At 40.5% G+C, this 26323-nt stretch overlaps 1 protein-coding gene across 1 annotated transcript; it reads left to right on the forward strand.

Moving 5' to 3' along the window:
- Positions 1 to 319: 319 nt before the first annotated feature.
- On the forward strand, positions 320 to 25951 carry LOC100651904 (band 7 protein AGAP004871-like). The gene is made up of 6 exons (XM_012318985.3): positions 320 to 704; positions 3226 to 3438; positions 4415 to 4595; positions 7856 to 8017; positions 22428 to 22593; positions 23760 to 25951. The coding sequence occupies exons 1-6, from the start codon at positions 644 to 646 to the stop codon at positions 23979 to 23981; spliced, it is 1005 nt and encodes a 334-aa protein (XP_012174375.1). The 5' UTR covers positions 320 to 643; the 3' UTR covers positions 23982 to 25951.
- The last annotated feature ends 372 nt before the right edge of the window (positions 25952 to 26323 follow it).

Genomic DNA, 26323 nt, shown 5'->3' on the forward strand with positions numbered 1-26323 from the left:
AAAATGTTCGTCTCGGTCGACGTTCTCGATGACGAAGCCCAGAAAGCTCGTCTTCTTTGGACGGTCGCCATACAGCGAAATGCTGCGTTTCGTCGATCCGCACACTGTGCAATTACTCATTATGTATATAAACAGCGAACGTGTTCTTTCATGGCATGACGACCGGTTAATTTGGTAGAGGTTTGCGGTCGACGCGTGTGGCAGCGGCCGAGCGATCGAACGCTCTTACTATTTCTACTTGGAATCGAGCCTTCGTTCATCCAATCTGCCAGCTTCTCGCCAGACTTCTCGCGCCGCTTTAGTAACCGAATCGCCTTCACCGTGCACGGATTCTCGCGTATTCTTCGACACGGTGTTAAAACCGATGGGTTTCGAATTGACAGGTAAAGCAGAACCTCGAAGAAATTTGATGCAGCGATTGGCTGATCGCTGAGGGAACAACTAAAGAGTGGAAAGTGTATCGGAAACGTTGCAGCGAGTTTTCTCGGAGTCGGAGAAGCAAAGTCTGTCCGACCGAGTGGTTTCGTTCAGTTTGTGCTTCAAAGAAACGGACAGTGAAAGGAAAGAAAGAAAGAAAGGAAAGCAAAGCAAAGCAAAGCAAAGCAAAGAGCGGATAGAAAGAGGCGGTTGAGTCCTTCGCGGCATGGTACACTACGGATGCGCGAAAACCGACAGCGGTGGAGTCGAGTGCTTCGTTGAGTTCAGTGAGACACCACGTTGCTCCATAGTATCAGATCGTTCCATAAGTAATTTTCATGTCTACGTGTGTAACTTTGAGAAATTCCGCACCTTTGTCGGTCCTTTCCTTGTAATTTTCGCAGTTTATATAATGCGAAATCATTTCTGTCTCCATTTACAATGGCGCCGGTGACTTTGCGGGTTGCGCCGATGCTTTCGGAACAATAATGGCCAAATTCTTTGCAAAATTTAACGCAAATTCTTTGCTCAACGATTTCGGTCATCGTGAAATGCAGCGCTCGCGATTTTCGTCTCGTACGGAACGACGTACCATTGTCGACTAAATATCTACAGGGTCACGGAGCTTGGTAGAAAGAGCTCATAAAAATCTCCCATAAATGGTAAAACCCTATTTTTCACAACAGCACACCCAAGTGGAAAGATATATCCACAAGTTGGTCGCTTTCAGGACAGAGCCCGTATAAAAACAGGAAATGTGATTTATGTTTTTCACCTGTGCCCTTCGATTATGCTCTTTTATTTTTCTCAACGTCGCTTCTACAGAAAATGAGCTTCGTCACGATGAAACAGGTTTACTCCTTTTGTCCACCACTATTTATCGTTTCTTCCGTATAAATATCATTTTTAATCTTTCTAACTGCTGATTATAAATTTCTACGAAATCAACGTTCGATCTTTCCTTAAAAAATTCAACATGCGAAGTAAAATAGGACGTTACTTATGGAATGACCCGATACTTTCTCATTGTCATTGTAAAGTCGTGGCGAAATAAAAGAAATGAAGGAAAGGGGACGAAAGTTGTAACAATGAAACAAATGTCGCATAGTTTCCGCTGTACTTTCTCTCTTTGCGACGACAGGAACGATAATGCGGCGTAGCCATGCATCTAGTAAATGCGATTCGTTCCAAAGTATCGATACTCGAACCAAGCTATTATTCGTCAACGGAACAGAGAAACAAAAAGAAAGATACTCTTTGCTCGTAACGCCGCGATAGATTCACGGTATAAATAATTTCAAGCGAGTAACGCTCGCGTTGCGCATCGCATGATCTAAAATAGACGCCATTTCCAGCCCTGTACGCGTCTGATTTGATAAACATTAAATCATCGACAATCGTACTTTTAACGCCGGATGTTTTGTACTACACCGTCGTCAGCTTTCGTCCCTTTAACGAACTCCCAGCTTATTAATGCGTATTTTAATCCAGAAATAAACCGCCTGCCGAATCGTCCTCTTTTAAAATTCCGCTCGTGATTCCGTTGATTTTGTTGCCTTGGACTGTTTCCACACGGACGTGTACCCTATCACGAAGTATTGAAACAAATAGTAACATTCACGTTTATCGATGATGCCTGTATTTCCGTGTGAAACCGGCCTTAGGCTATCGATACACCGGAACAGTGGAATACAGGATGTTGCAATAACGACGATACAATGGACACGGCGGAGATTGTACGTGAAAAAATAATTCATTCACCGTAATCGTAGCCTTTAATGTCAACGTGAACGAGACTCGAACAGGTTAAATGATAAACTCAGCGATATTCGATGCCAAGATTCTCGTGATTTCGCGACAATAGAACGGTGAGACGGGGCGAAATCGCGTCCGGTGGATTTTGAAGAGCTTTCAAGAAAAGCAGAGAAACGCAGAGTGGTGCGATGAAATTAATGAGAAAGCCCGTGGATGGGTGGGGGACGAATTACTTTTCTGGCAGCCGTTCCATTTCACGCGCAATTTACCGAGGACGATCCGTGCGCGCGAGAGAGGCCTTTGCATGATTGCTTTTGCACGCGGTATCACCGAAAAGGGACACGCGCTCGCCGAACGGAAGGAAATCGTCGACCGTATAACCAGTGACAAATCACCCCCATCGAACATCCATTAATTACTCCACCGAAACTCCAAACGTTTTCCATCCCTTTCGGAAAGAGATTGCGCTTGCGATACGTTCCACGTTCTATCTCGCCAGTCGATTCGATGTACGTTGAGATGAGCGTCGTGACTTCCGTTGCGTCGTAGCGTAACGTTATAGCGTGTTTAAAACTAAGAGAACAAATGCTCGTATTTCGCTTTAGCAAAATTTTGTAACGACGAAAGCGTAGACGAACGTTCCTCTCGCTATTTTCTAATAAATTCTCGTACGTTACAGCAACCGGTTCGATGATTAAACGAATGAAATTTTGAAAGTAAAGTTTTCAAATTACAAGTTATCCGATTATATTATTTGACATAAAATTTTACAGTTAAAAAAGAAACCGTATAACTTGCAACTTATAGATTCCCTGATGTTATTAGTCGATAAATTATTTTGCGAAATGATTCTGTAAACGCTTGATAATCGCACGTTTATTTATATATTTTTTATATATAATCAGTGTAACCACTATGCTCGCGAAACTGGACGTTTGTTGTGCAAGGTTCGTAGGTAGCTTCGACCCTCTTATGGCCGGACTGTAATTCCTCCTGTAACCCTGCCAACGCCCGTCATTTTCCTTTTCTATGGTTTATTTGTTGGGAAAATAGAGGACTCCTCGGTGGCACGCGTGGAAGTGATGGACGACAACAAGGTCGGCGCAATGACGAGATTCGTCGAAGTGATCGCGACCATAGGGTCGTTTTTACTAGTGCTCGTTACGTTTCCTTTCTCGCTGTGCTTCACGTTCAAGGTCGTGCAGGAGTACGAAAGAGCCGTTGTATTCAGAATGGGGAGGTTGAAGAGCGGCGCTTACGGCCCAGGTAAATAGGCAACGCAATTTCACTTTTCTTCATTCCGAAACAAGCTGTTTGAATAATAAGCCCGCGATCGTGCTCCGAACGCGAGGAAACCTTCGACATGATTGAAATTCCGAACAGAGGGAAGTAGAAAATGGTTTAAATAATAGGGGAAAGCTGTATGAAATTTTATATTTAATTCACGTTCGTTTGCTTTAGCTTTTTCCTCCGTTGACTGCTATATTTTAACTGTGGTTAAAAAGAAAAATTGAAGGGCAATTTATGAACACCGTGGGTTCGTAATACAATTTTTTCGATACTGATTTTAGCCAGACCACTGCTTACGTTTCAATATAGAAGCCGAAAATGATTGACAATGATTTTCGAAATACAACGCAAATAAACACTTCGACATATCCCATCGTGTAACTTGTCTAGCGAGTCGTGAAACGCTATGGTACATTTTTGACAATAATCGAAAATAAGAAGGGAACATTTGTGAAAAAGTAAATTCGATAATTCACTGACGCATAAATATTTTGGAATAAATCTTTATTTATTGGCAGATACCTCGATATAACGATAAATGCTTACCGAATATGAATATCGGATTTTTCAATTAAAAATAGACATTTTTGCTCCGGTATATGATTTTCTACAGATTTTCCGAATATATCAAATTAAGTACGACTTCCTCTTGTTCTCGATTATTGAATAAAAATTAATTCATTTGGCGCTCGATACTCGTTTATATATCGAAATGGGGCACGATATTTATTTATCTGTGTATTTAACAAACACCGTGTAAACGTCATAAGTGCAACGTATAAATCAATATTTGTTACATAAATTTAAGTACTTATAATTACTTGTTGAATTGGAAAATTTCACGAAAATATATTCACCCTCCCGTGAGTCGAACGCTGCAACAATCGCGTTCGATTTTATGAAAAACGACAAGGCAAATATTTGTTAACCAAACGATGCCATGGTTTAACAGGGACGTTTTTCGTGATGCCATGCGTGGACAACTGTGTGCGCGTCGATCTGAGGACGGTGTCGTTCGATGTTCCACCGCAGGAAGTTCTCACCAAGGATTCCGTCACGGTGAGTGTCGACGCGGTCATCTACTACCGCATAAAGGAGCCACTGAATGCCGTAATCAAGATAGCCAATTACAGGTACGTGAAGTTCGATCCCATCGATTCGTTGGTTTGAACGAATCAAGGCAGGAAATATCGAAAGCATAGAATTACCCTTTAATTAAGCAAATGAAATACACGGCAGCATAGATCTCGCACAAATGTATCGCTAATTGTAAAAAGCCAAACTAATCTCAACTTGCATCTCTGTAAATTTTCAACATTTGATTAAGTTGAAATACAGTAGGTTTCCATCACAATGTAAATTTGAAACCAGTAGAATTCTATTTCTCTGAACTCGTACAAGTTTATCAATTTTTCCCAGTGTCTGTTACCTTTCGTTCAAATGAATCAATTCAATATGCGAAAAATTCTCCTATTGTACATCGTTGGACACAGTTACGTTTAGCTGTGGTTCTATCGACGCTGGTATAACAAAATATACAGCATAACGTGGAAAGCGCGTCGTTTTGCCTACGTTTGTTACGATTAAAGATACTTCTCTACTCGCTTCGCGAAGCAAAATTAATATCGAGCGTTTTCCGAAATTTTATGAGAACGTCACGCGTTAGTTTGGCTAATTTACAAATAGCTGAAATCAAAACTGACGTACATACACGTCGATCTCATCGATTATTCTACTTGAATAACCAGTTGTATATGACAGTGATAAAATTATAGGGTCAACCAAGTACCTGATCTTATATAATATCAGAATGAACACCAGGCTCTTCCCTGTTACGTCGTAAACCACATAAAATTTTTAATTGCGGTAATACCGTAACCGTGTTTTCCCTTCTAACCTGGCAAAATGGACGCGGCACGCAGAAAGCGTGCTAATGCGTCGCGAGGGAGACGGAAGTGGAACCGTCCGAGGAAATGTACGCTATCGTAAAAGAGATTTCATCCGCGTAATGCAAATGGCTGGCGAAAGGACCAGCGACAGCTCGTTGAAAGACTCGTAACATTTAGTTTTCTGTTCCCCTCGCGCCACCTTCTTTTTTTCTATTTCTTCTCGCCCGCGTATCACCAAATACAAACAACGAAATGAAAACGCAGGAACGCGACCGTGTTATAGTACGACCCAACGAGGGAAAAAATGACGAGGAGTTGAGGTGGGAAAAAGAAAGAAAGAGAGAAGGAATGAAAATTACCACTCACGATTTTCTCTTGGTTTGAACGAAGCACGAAAAAAAAAAAAAAAAATAATACACTGGATGTGGCGCGACATCATCGCGCAATTTCCTCGGTGGCGTCGTCACATCGAATTGAAAGTTCGACCATTTGCACATGAATTTTACCGAAATTCCACGCGAAAATTGCTTATTAATTTATTCTTCGACGTAACGATCGATCTCCCCTATTCTCGCGTTAACTTTTTCGAGCAACGAAACGTTAATCGAAAACGACGTTTGATGGAAGAAAAACAGAATCAAAAAATTAGAGAAATACAACGTCTCCGAAAAGTCTTGGGGATAATTTTTACAAATATAATATACGCGTTATATGAAACATCTTGAAACTTCATTAACGTTGCAATTTATGCCGACTCGTATATTTGCGATTATTATTAAAGAAATGGAACCTGGATAGAAAATTGTTTTGTCTATTAAATATTATAAAAATTAACAATTTATATGAATATATTTCATCGTCTCATAATAAAAACGCTACGAACTTCTCGAATAACCAAATATCTTCTAATTCCTGTATACATTTTCAAATTCATTGCATAATTTTATCAATATAATCGTGATATTTTATCGATATAAGGACGTATCGCGTCTTATTACATAATGGAGCGCGATATAATGCAGCGTATTATCATAATAGAATAATGACGTCGTTACAACGCAGACAAAATTTCAAAATATTTTGTGCCACGGGGATGATATATTCATAAAAAATTCATAAAAAATTTCTCTGAAAGATCAAATACTCGGATGAGCTACTATGAAAAGATATAACGGTGACTCTCTCTCTCTCTCTCTCTCTTTCTCTCTCTCTCTCTCTCTCTCTCTCTGTTCGTCATATTTGCGGTTTGAATTAAGACGAAATGGGACATAGGTGACGAAATTTTTGAGACACGGCGAATTAATTAGAACTTCTTGAACGACTGGGTTAATTAACGCGGACACTATTTTCTGAAATTTTAATTAGCATCAGGGGAGCCGTACAGTTCCGAGAGAACGGAGCAGAACCATCCGGAGAGGGAATCACCGATGCTGGAGAAAAATGCGAGAGACAGCTCCTCGAGGAATTACGAGAGCGTGACAAAATTACTTGGATAATTTGCGCCATGCAGAGAAAGAGCCTGATTAATTGCGTAAAAGTTGCGCCGGCACGATCGACCTGGAAATCTCGGCAATTGAGTCCGCCGTCGACTCGCGTAGTGTTCCTGTCTAGTGTTCAATAATTTGAGGCAAGAGTTTCCGTTGTTTCGATGATGCAACGCGTTTCTAACAAACTCCATCAACCAGTCGTTTTTTTTTTACTCCTTGTTTAAAAAAGAAGAACATCAATCCGTACTGTTAGTTTAATTACTAATAAGGAATCGATGTCAGACGGAAGCTAAAAATTGGTAGAAAGATAAGATTTATCGTGGCTCCGAGTAAGCAAGAATTTTCGCTGCTTGCGACGATGCAACGCGTTTCTAGGAAATTCAACGAACGTGTTCCTCTTTCGTCTTTCATCGAGAATAGTATTTGGAAAAAGTGCGATTAGTTTAGTTGCTAATAAGAAGCAGGAGACATCAGAAGGAAGGTAGAAATTGGTAGAAAGATAGGATTTAATGCTCCGCTGAGTGAGAACGCGCTGGCCAATGTCCTGTCCTCGTACGCACGTTTTTAAACCACACACGTGACAGCCTTCGCGAAGCGGCCGACGTTTAATTAACTAGAGCATGCCAGACCGATGTTCAATTATGGAAAAGACGTCGGCGTAATTGTACGAGTATTCATGCTGGCATGACACGAAATTTGACAAAATTCTCCGCAGTACTAATTACGACGTTAACATACTGCTTTTTTCTATGTTCGTTCCTATAAGATGAAATTATTTCCGCTTTAGTCAATGTCCCTATTATTACTTTTCAGAAGCAAATTCTCCACGTTGATATTTATATTTCGTATAGCTGGGCGTTAGAACTAGAACATAAATAAATAGAATCGATATATACTTTTATTCGTTTTACAAATTTTTGAATTTTGGAGAAATCAATACGAAGGTTGCTGTTAAAATTGTTCTGGCTATTATTTGCTGGTTCTAGCGTTAATAAAAGAAAATTCATGATGTTACAGTCACTCTACTCGATTACTGGCGGCTAGTACATTGAGAACGGTACTCGGTACGAGGAACTTAGCGGAGATCCTCTCGGAACGTGAAACCATTTCCCACACCATGCAGACGTCTCTGGACGAAGCTACGGATCCTTGGGGTGTCAAGGTCGAACGCGTGGAGATGTAAGTACACTCGATACGATGGCTAATCGAAACCTGACGCGGCGAATTTCTTCCTGCTGGTTGAAAGCTCCGTTCTTTAAAGTATCCCAACAACCCTTAAAAGCTGGAACATCCGCTTTAAACGCAGCAAACAACGAGCCCACGATTCGTAACGAGTAAAGCAGGCGTCAACTCTGGTTGTTCGCCGAGGTAAAATCGAAAAGTTGGTTAAAAGGAAAGCCGAGACGAGTTCTCGAAGAGATACTATGTCATTCGTCACTGAATTAACGTCCGATTGATCAATCATCGTGCACGGAATCCGTGTTTACGTCCGAAGAAATGTTCTCTGCTGCTTTTCATAGACCGCCCAGATAGTCGATTGGAAATCAGCTTGGCTAAATACAATCAAAAATCAGTCGCCGTGAAGAAGAATGGTTCGCGGCGTCGTATCGATCATTGTGAAACGAATGAATGCTTGATGTATAAGCCAACGATAAATACCATCTCACGCGGAAGAGAGTTCAATCGATGCGGTTACTCTACGATGTGAGTATATCTCGTTCCATTGAACTTGCTGGAAAGAACATACGATGAAAAATGTGTATGATCGAGATGTATCGACAACCTCGATGAAATCATTCGACTTGTACGGTGGACGCGATATCGAGGGAATTTTCGATTTCGTGTCAATTTACAGGGAGAACGCGAGTTCTACTTTATTATAATAGCTATCTGAGAAAACGAAAATGATATCTATGTTTGTTTAAAAAGTGTTCTTCTTTCAGTTAGATTGAACTTTCGGAATATAGTACAATAGTAACATGATGCATGTTGGAAGGTAGGAACAGGTGGGGTATAATTTCAGTTATGCTTGCGCGCGGTCGCGTTTCTTTGATGCAACGAGCTTAAGAACGTCGAGACGTTGAAGAATACGTCCCACGGGAAACGAGAACCACTCTGGTAGACCGTGATAACTCGATGGCACTCGAGGCTGTGCATGCACGTAGTTAAATACTCGTATGTCCCGGAATCGTCACAAAGCTGAAACCGTGCTATCTTTTAAGAACCTAACTCAGGAACTATCCTGAGATACCAGTCGCGACGTGAAAAGCTGCTGCGTTAAAGTACCTAGACTGTAGAAGAACGAATATATCAGACACGAAATATTTAATTTTCTTTTCATATTTAATTTTATTTTAATTTAGTTGAACCGATATCTCCATCTTTTGAAATTACAATTTACGTTGCCATCTTCCTTATTATTCTTCGTTATTCATATTACGCTTGATCCGATCGTAACGTTTCCTCTCGTTTCTATTTTCGATCGATAATTTTGATATCGCTTATGAGAAATCTAAATCATTTTAATAGTGTCAAATAACTATTAATATACAAGTATGGGGTTCAAGAATTCTCTTGGAACTTCAATAGCTTTTCTCAAATCCTCTAACAAAATCAAATTGTTATTTTCGAGCCTTTTCGAGCCTATGAAAAAGTGAAGTGTCAAAGGGAAGTTGGACTACGCGATACACAGTGAACGTAACATGCTCAGAAGGGTGCGTGCGCTACGTGAGCGCACATAAACGCCAGTATTCGAGGGTGGCTGCGATCCCTCGACGAGATGTACGAAAAAGAAGAGCCCTAGTCTCGACGTTCACAACGTCGCGCGCCCCAATAGGAAGAAGACACTGATGCCGTCTATTTCTAAAGATGAAAAAGGTTCGAGTACCTTTCTAAAGAGGCCCTTTGCGAGGACGTGAAAGATCTGTGAGGATCACTGTACGAGTGGCATTCATATCTGCTACTTCCTGTCGGGAGAATGATATTTCTTACGATGTTAAGGTGGAAGATCAAATTCGAATACTCTAGATTTTGATGCAACTGATTTTATGACCACGCTATATCCTTTCCACCTAATACACGTCCTAATAGATTTCCGTCGCATGAAATTTGCCGAGATGCAAACAGATGCATACAGATCCTTGCGGATAGTTGGAGACTTTTAATGATTAAGTGGAAGAAAGCAACGTCGGAAGTCTATTTATACCGCTGTCAACTATACCGGATGGCAAAGTGCATTTTGGCAACGTATGCATTGCATAAAATATCGTCGCGCTCGTATATTTGGATTAACGTTCGCAACGTATCTTGTTGTTTTAAAAATGACCATCGTCTGGCGAATGGAGAAACGTAAAAGGCAGACGGAGTGCATTTTTATTTCGGTCGAGTGTAACTAGCCAAAGAAAGCCGTGCTTTTTACCTCGAACTAAAGCCACTCTTAAATGTATAAGCCGCCACGTATAGCGTGCGAGCGTATACGAGGCGTAACTCTGCTTGTCGGCGGACAAACAGATACGATAATCGCGAAATTTTTGAACCGTCTGCGACACCTGCCACCTCGCCACGTCCTCACGAAAATACGAGATACAAAGTTAAAATTATTCCAACCAACGAACTCCGATTAACCTCCTGCATTAGGGAATGTTAACTTTCAAAGTATGGAACGTGGTGTCCAACGACCGGGTTCGACGAGACCCAGGCTAGGCGGTTTAAATAAAAATTATGATATACAGGATGTCTAGCTACAGGTGTCCAGGAAATCTAAGGAGTGATTCTTGAAACCAAAATAACACACAGAGATTGCAATTTTGGCTTTGTTTTTTAGTTATCGACAATTAAAAATCAACCAAAATACCCTTGCACGCGAGCAAACCTCCTTTGTACCTTTGTACAGCTCTTGTAGCTGTACCGTGTGATTCAGGAACAGTGTCCGACAAATGCAATCGGAGAGTTTGGGCATATTGTACACGCAACTCTACATGATAAAACGCGATCATTCGTTATTACAACACTAAAAGGAAAAATAATTAGAAATCGCGATGGACGTCCAACGTCGTCCAACGGCGTCCAACGACGTCCAACGACGTCCAACGACGTCCAACGGCGTCCAACGGCGCCCAACGGCGTCCAACGGCGTCCAGCGGTGTCCAACGATATCCCACGGTGCAATCCAGTCTAGATCACCCAAAATTCTTTTGGCGGCATTTGGAGATCCAAACTGGACTGGAGCGTAATTCTTAGCTTGGTATCGTTTACCAAAGATTAATCAACTGATTAATTTTTGGAAAACGATGCCAATTACCAGGTCTCACCACGAGGAGGTGACTACGTAAGAGACCCGCCCATGGGTTATTTAACATTACACATCGATCTCGACATTCAACCCATTCGCAGAATGTCGAGTTCCGACTCTACTTGACCATGGGCCTGCGTAAAGAAATAGTTGTTTCGTAGCCTAACTGCGAAACACATATCTCCAACGCAGCACTTACAAACGTAGAACAAAACATACATATCGCAACATCTATCTCCCACACAACGATTACATAGATCAGTACAAATATTGTACAATTGGCATCCCTACTGGCAACATTCCGTATCAAAGACAGATTTATCTAACTTGGAACGAATGAAAGAAAATGTAGCTAACGAACGAACTAACAAACCTACGCGACGTACCCCCGTGCACCGGATAACCCTAAGGATCAGCGAAAATCCCAAGAATTGACCATAACTCGATTCCTGTTTCACCGTTCGAAACTTATACGAATCGCGGTCGATGGCGCCAACCGATGATGCCAGTGAGCCGCTGGTGATACAGCCGTGGATCCAGCACATAGGCCGGTAACTTAACACACTCCAACTGAACATGTGGAACCCGGGGAGGGGCCGCTGAACAGGATTACGAAGGCATGGCCTCAACTGAACAGTGGGGCCCACCCCCGCGGGCCCGAACAGGATTACGGAGGACGTGAAATTGCAGGTCCCTGACCGAGTACCGAAGTACCAATCGGACAGGAGTGCAGATCCACGACTGAATCCCCAACAGATTCGTAAGCATCACCGGCGCGACGACAACTCCCGCGATCCGGTGCGAACGTCGAGCAGTCGTCGAGCAGTCACCAAGACTGAGATGTCCTTGGGCCGCCTTACGGATCCAAAGTGTTGTCCAGTGCACGTTGACCCGTACGTACCCGGCATACGCACGAGCGAGTACATCACGGTACAGTTTGATAGAACTGAACGACCGTGAACCGATAAATCGCGGGTACAAATTTTCAAGTATGATAAGCAAGGAAATCAAGGGAAACGAGATCTTTATATTTCGTTCCAAGATGGATAAGTATCGTTGTACAGAATGAGCTCACAATGCATTTAACATAGGTATCTATCTTACAATTAATTAAGACTAAAACGCACGCATACCACGGTATCTAACGGTGTCCCACGTTGTCCCACGTTGTCCCACGTTGTCCCACGATGTCCCACGTTGTCCCACGTTGTCCCACGTAGTCCCTCGTTGCCCCCTCGCTGTCCCACGTTGTCCCACGCTGTCCCACGTTGCCCCCTCGCTGTCCCACGTAGTCCCACGTTGTCCCACGCTGTCCCACGTTGTCCCACGTTGTCCCACGTTGTCCCACGTTGTCCCACGTTGTCCCACGTTGTTAAACGTTGTCCCTCGTTGCCCCCTCGCTGTCCCACGTTGTCCCACACTGTCCCACGTTGTCCCACGTTGTCCCACGTAGTCCCTCGTTGCCCCCTCGCAGTCCAACGTTGACCCACGCTGTCCCACGTTGCCCCCTCGCTGTCCCACGTAGTCCCACGTTGTCCCACGCTGTCCCACGTTGTCCCACGTTGTCCCACGTTGTCCCACGTTGTCCCACGTTGTTCCACGCTGTCCCACGTTGTTCCACGCTGTCCCACGTTGTCCCACGTAGTCCCTCGTTGCCCCCTCGCTGTCCCACGTTGTCCCACGTTGTTAAACGTCCCACGTTGCCCCCTCGCTGTCCCACGTTGTCCCACGTTGTTCCACGCTGTCCCACGTTGTCCCACGTTGTCCCACGTTGTCCCACGTTGTCCCACGTTGTTGAACGTTGTCCCACGTTGTCCCACGTTGTTAAACGTCCCTCGTTGCCCCCTCGCTGTCCCACGTTGTCCCACTTTGTCCCACGTTGTCCCACGTAGTCCCTCGTTGCCCCCTCGCTGTCCCACGTAGTCCCACGTTGTCCCACGTTGTCCCACGTTGTCCCACGCTGTCCCACGTTGTCCCGCGTTGTTGAACGTTGTCCCACGTTGTCCCACGTTGTTAAACGTCCCTCGTTGCCCCCTCGCTGTCCCACGTTGTCCCGCGTTGTTCCACGCTGCCCCTCGTTGCCCCCACGCTGTCCCACTTTGTCCCACGTAGTCCCTCGTTGCTCCCTCGCTGTCCCACGTAGTCCCACGTTGTCCCACGCTGTCCCACGTTGTCCCACGTTGTCCCACGTTGTCCCACGTTGTCCCACGTTGTTCCACGCTGTCCCACGCTGTCCCACGATGTCCCACGTTGTCCCACGTTGTCCCACGTTGTCCCACGCTGTCCCACGTTGTCCCACGTTGTTGAACGTTGTCCCACGTTGTCCCACGTTGTCCCACGTTGTTAAACGTCCCTCGTTGCCCCCTCGCTGTCCCACGTTGTCCCACTTTGTCCCACGTTGTCCCACGTAGTCCCTCGTTGCCCCCTCGCTGTCCCACGTAGTCCCACGTTGTCCCACGTTGTTGAACGTTGTCCCACGTTGTCCCACGTTGTCCCACGTTGTTGAACGTTGTCCCACGTTGTCCCACGTTGTTAAACGTCCCTCGTTGCCCCCTCGCTGTCCCACGTTGTCCCGCGTTGTTCCACGCTGTCCCACGTTGTTCCACGCTGTCCCACGTTGTCCCACGTAGTCCCTCGTTGCCCCCTCGCTGTCCCACGTTGTCCCACACTGTCCCACGTTGTCCCACGTTGTCCCACGTAGTCCCTCGTTGCCCCCTCGCTGTCCCACGTTGTCCCACGCTGTCCCACGTTGCCCCCTCGCTGTCCCACGTAGTCCCACGTTGTCCCACGCTGTCCCACGTTGTCCCACGTTGTTCCACGTTGTTCCACGCTGTCCCACGTTGTTCCACGCTGTCCCACGTTGTCCCACGTAGTCCCTCGTTGCCCCCTCGCTGTCCCACGCTGTCCCACGCTGTCCCACGCTGTCCCACGTTGTCCCACGTTGTCCCACGTTGCCCCCTCGCTGTCCCACGTTGCCCCATCGCTGTCCCACGTTGTCCCACTTTGTCCCACGTTGTCCCACGTAGTCCCTCGTTGCCCCCTCGCTGTCCCACGTTGTCCCACGTTGTTAAACGTCCCTCGTTGCCCCCTCGCTGTCCCACGTTGTCCCACGTTGTTCCACGCTGTCCCACGTTGTCCCACGGAGTCCCTCGTTGCTCCCTCGCTGTCCCACGTAGTCCCACGTTGTCCCACGCTGTCCCACGTTGTCCCACGTTGTCCCACGTTGTCCCACGTTGTCCCACGTTGTCCAACGATGTCCAACGATGTCCAACGATGTCCCACGGTGTCCAACGGTGTCCAACGTCGTCCAACGGTGTCCAACGGTGTCCAACGGTGTCCAACGGTGTCCAACGGTGTCCAACGGTGTCCAACGGTGTCCAACGGTGTCCAACGGTGTCCAACGGTGTCCAACGGTGTCCAACGGTGTCCAACGATGTCCAACGGTGTCCAACGGTGTCCAATGTCGTCCGACGGTGTCCAATGTCGTCCCACGGTGTCCAATGTCGTCCCACGTTGCAGTCCAGTTTAGATTATCCAAAATTCTCTTCGTGGCTTTTCGTAATCCAAAATGGACTGTATTAGCGTGATTCTGAGCTTGGTATCGAATTATTGTGCAATGTTTGTACTTATCAATGTAGTCGTTTTCTGAAAATTAATCAACTGATTAATCTGCGAAAACAATTACATCGATCGGTACAAACATTGTACAATAATTCGCAACCGTACTGGCAACATTCGGTATCAATGATACATATGTCTAACTTGGAACCACAGAAAGGAAATGAAAGTACTGACACTGTATATACAATTTAGAGTTTTGCAAAAGAGACATACGACTCGTTGTACTAAGCTTATGAAGATATCGAAAAGTTATATACTCCAACGTGACCGCAATATTCTTCTTTTAAAAATGGGAAAACGGGAAGAAGCCTGAACAATCAGACGATGGAAGAAAAATCATTTGGGCATCTAGCATACATATTTAATATGCTATGAAATGTTCGTATATGTAACTGAAACGTATTTTCTGTAAATGGATAAATCTGAAACAAACTCATTTACTGGATTTGGTATATGGAAGAAACAGACATTTTTAAAACGAGAACATTTTATGAAACATTTTATGAAATATAAACTATTAATAATGGTCAATTATAGATCAAATTACTATTGATTGAATTTTAGCAAATATAGAGAATCATGTGTATCTTTTAATCGAAACTAGGGTTACGTTGGAAACAAGAATTTTAAGTAATTGAATTTAAACTGAATTAAAAATTGAAAAGTTCATTTGGAATAACTAAGATGAGAGAAACCCCGGTTATTATACAATCACTTGCTTTGTCTTTTAACTTTTAACAGTATCTGTTATCTTCTACAACCACATAGTGATTTGCAACATAATAAACCGAAAGGTATGTGCATAAGTCATTTTTTGCAGAATTTTTGCTACAAACGTGACGATGTCTTTGTTTCGTGACGAAACTTTTGTTTCGTGCAAATGAAATTCGAATATTTATAAAATTCTACATTACTGTTAAAAGATTGAAGTGAAAATATCGCGGTCGAAAAAATTCTAAAAGTTATGGTTCTAAGAACGAACAATCACCAGCACTAATTCCAATTGCAATGAATTAAATTTTAAAAAATATTTCAAGCCTTCGTAGCAACATTAAGATATTTCATTATAATACTTTGTTGTGCATGAAATCGCTCACAATTTCATACATGTAAATATATATATATATATATATATATATATATATATATATATATATATATATATATTATACATTCGTAATAAAGTTCTGTATTTTAGCAGTCATGGTAACGTTAACGCTGACAAAGGAATATGTCTTATAGCAGTATTTTCAGTAATAAACGTAGTAATAAGGGGCGCATTAATAAGGGGCGCTGAAAAAGAAACAAAGCAGTAGCCAGAAGGGCTATTAAAATTCAATCGTCTTCCACTCTATATAAACCCGATCAACACGTCGAGAGTGGAACTGAATATTCTTGTTTCGCAACACTAATTTACTACTAATATTTATGAAGCAGAAAATTCTCAAAATCAAACGCGACGAGTGCTTCCTTATATCTGCAATATCAATTAATCTACCATTAAAAAAAAAAAAAAAATCTGAAAATTCCCGATATCTGATACGCAACGCTAATAAGTATAAATCTACGCACTCGTATTTAAGCAATACGCAACACTAATAGCGAGAGATCGCAGTGCAACCATTTAGGAGGTTGCGGATGAACGATCACACTTGTACAGCTCTTTAGGCTGTACGCGTGATCCAGGAGCAGTATCCGACAAATGCAGTCGGAGGGTTTGGGCAGTTTGTGAACGCAACTCTACTTAACAAAACGCGAGCATTCATTATCGCAACGCTAATAGGAAAAATAAGTAGAACTCGCAATGGAACAATGTCGCAACGCTAATTCTTAAAGTGAATTTAATGAAAATTACTATTTACTATTTGAAAAAGCTACTTTAAAAATTCTAGTATTACTACTTAAACAGAAAAACAGAAAAAATTCTAAAAATTACAAAAGACAATCGCGATACCGTAATTCGTAACTCTAAAACAAACGCGATTATCATTTTATCGCAACTCTAATTCAAACCGTAATCATTTTCTCGCCACACTAATGAAAAGCCGTGATATTATTTCGCAACTCTAATACAACCCGTAATTAATTTGTCGCAACACTAATAAGAAAAATCGCGATTTGCCCAATGGGACGATGGACCGATATATACATCGGCCAAAAAAACAAAGACTACTACTACTACTACTACTACTACTACAAATACTAAAAGCGAGCATAGTGACAAAGTAGTAACGATAATGACTTCCCATGCTCCGGATGATCCAGAGGATGGGGAGCCATTGGTAGTTGCCCTCTTGAGTGACAGTTTGTCGGGCCTCTTCGGCTTATAGCCTCTTCCTTCTTCGGGCGCAATGCCCGCTGTAACTTAAATCTAAGCTCGAGACTTCTAAATCGCAAACAAAAAAAAAACTTATAAAGGTAAAATAAAAATATAAACCGCGGAAGCTGATTGAAGTGCACATGGACTGATCAACGATCACAGCAGTGATCGTTGCCCACTCGCACGTGCGTGCTCGAGCAATAAACGTTCGTTTCGAGCCCATTCGCGACCGCGACCGCGAAATTCGAAAAATCGAAAGGCAAAACCAGAGACAAGAGCATGCTCTACTCGTGCCAGTTTCACCGTCGATTTTTCAAATAAATTTCCAGAAACAGGTTGGTCACGCGAAAACGCGCCTACCCGACCAGAGACTGTGCCAACCTGCCCGGCCCTACCTACTTATAATTAACAGACATACCAGAAAGTATGCTACCTATCCTACCTAGCGCTATATTTAAAAATGGCAAAACAGGCACACCAACACACTCGCTCCACGGTTCTCACACAAACGCCCGGGCGCAAAGGTTCTACACTAGAGAGGACGTCCCGGGACGCCTCCGACACCCGAGCTTAATATATCATGCACACTCTAAGGTACGTACCTTTTTCCTGAAATCGACTGACGAAGGCTAGTGACCATTGCGTAATACGTGATAAAACACGTCTGAGGAAATTATATTTTTAAAATAGATATAAGTAAACTTGGAATTATAATTGCGATTGATAGCGATATTAAGAGTATGAGTACACTTAGTCGCGTGGATGATATTATCAGAAATTCTAATCGTATCGAGACGTAAATTGAATCGATATATGTCTCGACATTTTTAATATTTCAAGTTTTAAGGAATGAGAAAAAGCGACGCAATTCCACGACCTAACAACACACACACACATAATGTGGAAAATACGTCGTGCACGATACACTAACACATGGTCAGTCGCTGAGAAATTATTACATTACTTAATTCTAGGTCATCGTGCCCAATGTCTTTCTCCCATTCAAGTAGCACCTGGGCACGTGAATGAGATCCTGACAATGGGCACGGAAAGGGTTAAACCTGAAAATCCTGATCTAAAAAGATCATTAGTTTGTGTAATTTTTATTTAACGGACTAACGTTCTTTGATTTTATATTTTACTACTTAGTTTCTGATTAAATCTACTTTATTAATTTAATAGTAACTAAGTAACTCTACTTTATTAATTTAATAAATCGGAACAAAATTTTAATATTGCAATAAAGATAGCGTTAATTGAAAAGGTCTGAAACTCAATGAAATGAAATAATTGACTCTAAAAATATTACTAAGAATGAAATAATCTCAGGCGATCTCTTTATCAAAGCACATACTCGAAAATGCAGAAGCAGTGTTTAAAATTATTGCTTTGATTAAAAAATCTGCCTGTCGCGAAGTGTCTTCTTGCACGTAAAATTTCACACATTCTTGTACGGAAAAAAATGAATTTTAATTCATATTTTGAATTCTAGCTGAAGTGTAATAAACTAATGTGACTTAATATTGTCACGATCAATTCATTGTGTAAGATCAAGTATATTTATGTCATATAGATATATTCGTGTAGATATTTGCCATTTGCAAATATTCATACGGAATATTAACATGCATATTTATAAATAACACGAATATATTTTTAAGTGTATATGTTTAATCTAATTATTAAAAAACTAATTATTATAATCGCGATGTGCAAGACGACCTATCCTAAACTAATAAATTTGAAAAAATGAGTGTTACTACTCACGGGTATAAAAAATACCCGCGGTCACTATGCTCGCAAAAAAATTCTACGTAATACAAACGATCACCCGTGCCGATTCGGACCTTTCATCCTACGACATGATTGAGTGACCGGAGGAACAGAAATGCATGCGACTCACCGTTCGAAGTGGAGAAATAGAGGGCGTACCATGGATACTGCGCCATCCCAGCGAATATCATCAGGAAGACTAACATCAGGCAGGAACCGTTGAACCGTCCAGTGGTGGAAGTGGAGGTTGCGAAAAATCTGTTACAGAACAGAACACGATGAGTGATCTTTTAAAAAATTGGAGATAATAAAAAATGGAAATTGATTAAATTTGTATCTTTAGTAATGATAGAAATTTATATTCTAAAAAACCGTAATAAGTATGTAGCAAAATGAAACTCTGATATAAAAGTTTCAAATGAAAAAAATTGAATTCAGCGATTTTCGATGCATATCAGAGATAATGTTATTTTAATCGAATGTTAACACTTTAACAATCTATTCCAATTTTCAAAAAAAACATTTATAGCTTTTTAAATTATCAATCATTTTTATTTTTTAATTAACAATAATTCAAACGAAATACAAAGAACAAATTGAAATACATTCTATAAAACTACTTACATTCTTCAGCCACTGGAGAGGCTTTATCCTCTTGAGAGATGCACTGACTCTAATACCGAAAATGAATGTTCAAAAATATATAAAGTAAGACTACGTTTCCGCGACTTTAATCAAAACTATCGTGATTTTAAAATATTGAAAAGGAACTATTAGCAAACACTACAAACCGCATTGCGCGCGGTCACAAATATTTCCTGAAAATAAAGCTTTTTAATAAAGGGGTGGGTAGGGAGGGTGGAAAAGAAGTTAAATATCGTTTTGACAATTTTCTTCTTTTCCTTATCAAACGTTTATTTAGAAAATACTGCTATTTCTTTAAACTTAAGGAATTATTATTAAGAAATTGGAACAAGTATGAAAAATATTGGGTGAAAATTGTGAGATATTTCTCAATAGCGAACAAATGCTTACAAATACCGTGAATGCATTGCAATCGTTTGCAAGAATTAAACCGTTCGTTATTAGAATATATACTATGAATGTTCGTTATTAGAATACGAAAATGTTGTAAATTAATGGCTTAAATGTTGTAAATTAATAGCTTAAATGTTGTAAATTAATAGTTTAAATGTTATAAATTAATAACTCAAATGTTGTAAATTAATAGCTTAAATGTTGTAAATTAATTACTTAAATATTGTAAATTAATAGTTTAAATGTAGTAAATTAATAGCTTAAATGTTGTTGGTAAATAACGCAAACGTTATAAACTGATAATTTAATTAGTAACAGTTTTTCTATGATCTTCACAGTACGAGAGTTCGAAGAGAAAGAAACTCGTGCGCTAGTCGCGTGTTCCTTATATACCTTATGACATGATCTTGACAAGGTGACAACAAGTAAACAGCTCGTTAACGGTTTGCTGCTGTAAAAACTGATTTGTCCGTTATAATACAATGAAATTTAATAAGTTTTTAACTTTCATTGCAAATTGACACCTTTAAAAATTTATTACAATAACCATTTTTACAATTTTAATAATTTTTACAATGTAAAACTAAATTCATACTTTTGTAGTATTAGTTTTTGATTCAGAACTATGTTAATTTATATCAAATGCCTCTTTATGCAGAAAATAACTATACTATTGTATAATAGTCAAACGGTATAACTATTATAAATTAAGAATATAATTATTTTTAATTAATGAGAGCATATTGTTATAAATTAATATTGGGTGACATTAATTAATGGGTTTAACATTAATTGTTAAAAATTAATGAACCACATTTTTTAGATTAATAATAAATTGTTTTTAAATCAACAACATTGCCTTATTTTTTGATACAACATTTTTATCAGCTTCTATACATTTTATTTTCATAGTATTACATTTTTATAGTTACGTGAAAATTATATATTTGTGGTTCTTCGGTTTAGTCGTGTTTGTAATAGCACGTTGTGCTTTGTTCCAACGTTCCGTGAACATTTCAGTTCGCTTTTCCGGGACAGACCTGTTCCACGCAGAACTTCACTTCCAGTGCAATAAACGTGTCCAGAAACATATATTTCAATTGATGTAGGACCACGATATTAAACAGATACATACAACTAAATTCATTTAATTCAGGCGTCTTTTTCAAGACTCAAGCTGATGAATCGATTTTAATTATTGATCTATCGCTCTGTTCTTCTATCGTATCTTCTAACAATATATAATCGCCTGAGATAATATCAGTAAAACTTCGAAACTTCTCGGCTCAAGCTTCATAGAGAAATAAAAATTGTCTTTGGAAAACTCTGTAAAACAACGTAGAAATATGACTTCGAAATAACCAAAGCTACGTACACAGTAAGATACATAGTTGTGGGTTAAAGATGAAGTTGTTTTATCATCCATATTCTTAAAAGAGATCTCACGCGCAATGGGGCATTCTGTAGGAGCGCGCAAGAGCGGACACATTTGCGAATAGTTTCGAGTTACGATGAAGAGGGTAAGTTGCTTGGCGTAGTTCCATGGACACGGCCGGAATAAAGGAGGTTTCTTTGCTTTATGTGACCTCTGTGTCGACACTACTTTCGTAACGGACCGTATTGTCCTTTGCACTCAGCGAACAGTCGTTTTGAACTTGAAGTGGAAACGAGCACTATCAAACGAATTGCTGTTCAAATACTTATCGAATTCTCTTTGTGCTGATGTGAGCCACATGCAGAGGAACGTTTAAATTTATAAGAGATAAGATCAACTGAATCATCCAGATATTCATAGATCAATGGGTTTATTTGATTTCGTTAACTTGACCGTTCTTACGGCCGATAGTGATAAATACGATCGATATTAATAAAAATAATATCTGAGGTGGTATGTTGATGAAGATGCTCACAAGAAATACTCTTGATGTTTAACAAAAAAGGTTTATTAAACTATTAACAATCAACAGTCAACAATTTACGGTCAACAATTAACGATTAACGATTAACTATCAAGAGTTAATAATCACCTATCTCTACTAGCCTCTGCTTCGCTATGACGCTAACCTTTCGCACTTCGCAGCTGGGGGCAGAATAAATCTTTGGTTGGAAACCAAACGGATTCTTTTCTTTGTTGCCCCTCGATATCCCCACTACACACGCGTTTATTAGATGTCTGCGACGTTTGCCGCGTATGCAATATTCGGCGAAAAAACCGTAAGAAATCGATGGTACATTAGGCATGTCGGCCTTACGCTTTGAAGGTATAGCGCTTTGTGTCGCGAAGCCGTTGGAAAGTTCCGTGGTCAAGTGCCGCCACATATCAAATAGCGAGCTTGCATTCATTTGACTGAAATTAAAACTATGGTAAATTCTACTAATATTAATAAATTTGATAGACCTTTGGTTTAGTTGAATTTTACATGTAACTTACGATATTCACTCAAGAAATTAGTTTTACCCTTTGCGAGTAAATTTTATTCGTAATCATCAAAGCATAGACAGGTAGATGTAGATCGAACGAAACGTAACGGATATTCGTGATTTAGAAAGGACGTTCGACTTCCGGTGCAGCTGCAACGAGCCATGGCCACGGAGGCGGAAGCCGCAAGGGAGGCACGGGCCAAAGTGATTGCAGCGGAAGGAGAGATGCTGGCTTCCCGTGCTCTGAAAGAGGCCAGTGATGTCATCTCCATGAGTCCAGCTGCTCTTCAGGTACGTTCCAGACTGTCTCCTCGAGGAACGTCAAAGATATCTTTGTAATTCCACTGCGTTGCTTCTCTCGCTGCTCTGTGTGTGGTTGAGAATCTACCGTTAATTACACTGTACCACTAAATTAAGCCTTCGTCCAACGAATTATTTTGGTTTCTCTAAACCGTTACTATGGCGACCTTTCTACAGTCGTTGGTAACGAAATCAACGCAGGTCTCTTGAAAGTCTTCGTTTAACCATTCTATCCATCCAAACAGGACCGAAACCTGACCAGAACCTAATCCCAACTTAACTTGCCAATTTCCATAGACACTTGCACATGGCACTTTCTATTCATTTTACGACATAATATCATGACATAATTTAGAACGAAAGCGATAGCTTTTAGGTTCTGACGTATTCTGATAATCAACGCGTTCAACATCAACGCCGCAATAACGCAATATTTTTGTCGCAACGTTTCTTGCAGTAGATATATGTTTACTAATTACATTTATAAGGTTTCACGCTCGAACAACAGACGCATTTGTTTACCATAACGTAATTGCGTGCACCGAAGAGACTTGCTTGTATTAAAATGTTGAACTTTTATTCAGTAAATTTTTGTACAATTTCTCCATAAAACAGAATGTAAAATAAAAGATCAACCAACAGACTGTAATTAAATTCCATGGAGAACGTACAGCGAAATTAGAATGGTAAATTCAAGGTGAAAAACCGCGAAAAATATTAACGCTTCGAAAATATCAATCCAAATGGCCATTGAAGGTGCGCGGGAAGAATCCGAATTTTTCAACACCGACTAACTGAATTATGATACAATAGAATCGTTAAAAAATTTCCTGTAAAAACATAGTTGCATGTGTGTTATGTTCCATAGGTGGGCTCTTTCGTAAGATAATTTGATCGAATTAATATCGTAGCGAAATTTTACGAGTTGCAAGCTACGATACAACTTAACTTTATTATAATTATTCGTTTACGGTAATATTTCGAAGAAATTTAGTTTGAAGGGGTTCGAAACAAACTTAATATCTAACGCGAATGATTTGAAACAAGCGAGTATCGCTTTACTTTTAAACAACAGCGTGCCCCTCAACTACTCCGCGATAGAAAAGGCTAAAAGACAAATTCAACGTTCGCTGAATTTTTCATTATATGTCCAACAGCTACGATATCTACAAACATTGAGCAACATATCTGCGGAGAAGAATTCAACCATCATCTTTCCCTTACCGGTCGAGTTTTTGGCTCCGTTCTTTACTAGCAATTTCCATCCAAGCGCAATTCAAGAAGCTGTTCGAACGTCGTCAGAGCAGCTGTGCTCGAAGCAGCTCAAGGTTCAGCCCGACATCCACTCAAACGCAGACAATATCGACGTGTCAAAGTGAAGAGGTGTGTCAAACTTCGATTATCCTTAGCAAATTTCGCCAACTTCGAACGGTATGTCGGATTAATTGGAGTGACCTTTGATCCAATTCACTGGTAAGCAGATACGCTCGATTGGAAACCGATACGAGCATACGCGAGACTCGACGCGTTTGTTGGTCGTCAAAGCGCCGCGTCACCCTTTAGCTAAAATCTGTTTCGTTTCGCGCGATTTTGGTGTGTAGGAACGACAGACGCGCGACCAGAAACGCGACAAACTCGACAAATAAATAGGTAAACTTGTAATTCATCACCGGACTCCCTGTTTGATCTCCGAGCCTTTATGCGACGAAAAGAAAATATACGCGTAGACGAATGTCGTGAGCTCGACTTTTTCAACGAACGATTGCGACGAAAAGATACGTTGACGAAAGCACGTTCGTATTACAATTCTTCTTTTGCGCGAAAAAGAGAAGACGCACGTAAGTTGAAAATTTCGAGTTCGCCGTTCGTAACGATCGATTGTGATAAAAAGACGCATTGGTACATATAAGTTTTATGGTTTTGGAATGATTGCAGCTTACAGTTACAGTGCCTAGAAAAGTATTTCCACGTACCCTGGTTTCCCAATGAAGCGTTTTTTTTCTATCAGGTTCCACTTTTTTGTAAACCAACTTTTTGTAGTCGCGTGAAGTTACGAAATTTGATATATTTGATCTGATCGATTGCTATTGGGTTGGCAATTAAATGATTGCGGATTTTGTCAATACCATTTAATAACAAAATCCGCAATCACTTAGTTGCCAACCCAATATTATAATTTGTAGGCGAATTTATCACTTACTAGCAGATATTTTCTGTGCATTCTTTCAGAGTTATGAATCTACGGATATATGTATGAACTTTGAAAAATTGTTGATCGCATGATACGAATCTATTTATGCGTCTGCGTGCAGCAGTATGTGTATCGAGTACAATTTTTACATCTGGCTTTACGAATTAAAAATAAAAGCAGCAATAACGAATTCTGCCTTTGAAATCTACGCTTACGGTATTCAGTTTATCGGACTTTTTCTCTCGTGAATGTAGAATTCATTACAAGTGATTTAACACACGTTCAAGTTTTAGCATTTTGGCTTTCGGATACGTGTAATTTTAAGCGTAGTCGATATCATTTCTATCAAAAGAGAGAAATTATTCCATCATTGTGAAAAATAAGCGGCGTATAATAAATTCGTGTCATCATATATGTTGGGGCTTGGAACAGTTAACAGAAGCAAACAAAAACATATTATTAATTGATCAAAGGGATAACATTTCCATCGAATAAAAGATGAGTTACATTGAATTTATATTTAACGTCTTCGTGAAGTATATTTAATGTTAAGTGGTTACTGAAGTGCGAGTAGATAAGCTACCTCTATCATTTTCGTATTAATTATGGACGCGATGTACGCCGTAGAATTAAATTTTACACAGTTTCAAGCGTGTGTTAAACATTTTTCAAAATGAGCATCTCGAGCCCCTTTCAACAGTCAGCTATCTCTTTCACAAATATAAATCCAAATTTTCGATAATTATAAGATAATTTTTATCAACACGATAATCCTTATGAAATACGAGCATGAAGTACATACAATTTGTTAATGCATATATTTTTAATTAAAAAATTATAAGCAAGATATTAATTTAGAAATTACGGGGGCCTGATTAATTAATTTTTATCTTTTCAAACAAGATATTAATTTACAAGTAGCCTCTGCAGCCCAAGATTAAATTGTATCCATAAAATACATATGGTTCTGTACACCATACACACGACACATACAACATCAACGAATGTCGCTATTTAAAAGTTTAATTTGCGCTACCTAACACATACACGTCTATCTGAAAAGTAGTAAGATCATCGATATATTAATCAAGCACTGGACATATTTGTTAAAACCATTCATCCGATTCGAAATGTCGTATTTTCCCTCATCGTCGATACAACGCCAGGAATGGCTATCGATAAATAACGAACAGATTTCTGAGTTTGTCTCTTTCATCTCACTTGTGTGCGATTAGACTTTACTTGTATGGGTGAAACGTCTTCACTGCGAATCTTCTATTGCAATTCTATTTGGGATTTTAACGATAAGGAAAAGTAACGATAATATTAAAGTAGTTCTTCCGAGCCAGCAAATGGTATAAAGATCGGAAAGCAAAAATGGGCTTTTATTTTCCTCGAGTGGTTTTCGCGCAAGCAAACGTAACTTGGAAACGACAGTAAAAATGAAGACACGATAAGATGAAATTATTTTCCCGGCAGATTGCTGGCAATCAGGTAAACTGTAGAAACAAATATTCGCATGCGCGCGAT

Source organism: Bombus terrestris, chromosome 2 (genome assembly GCF_910591885.1).
Source record: "Bombus terrestris chromosome 2, iyBomTerr1.2, whole genome shotgun sequence".
NCBI lineage: Eukaryota > Metazoa > Arthropoda > Insecta > Hymenoptera > Apidae > Bombus > Bombus terrestris.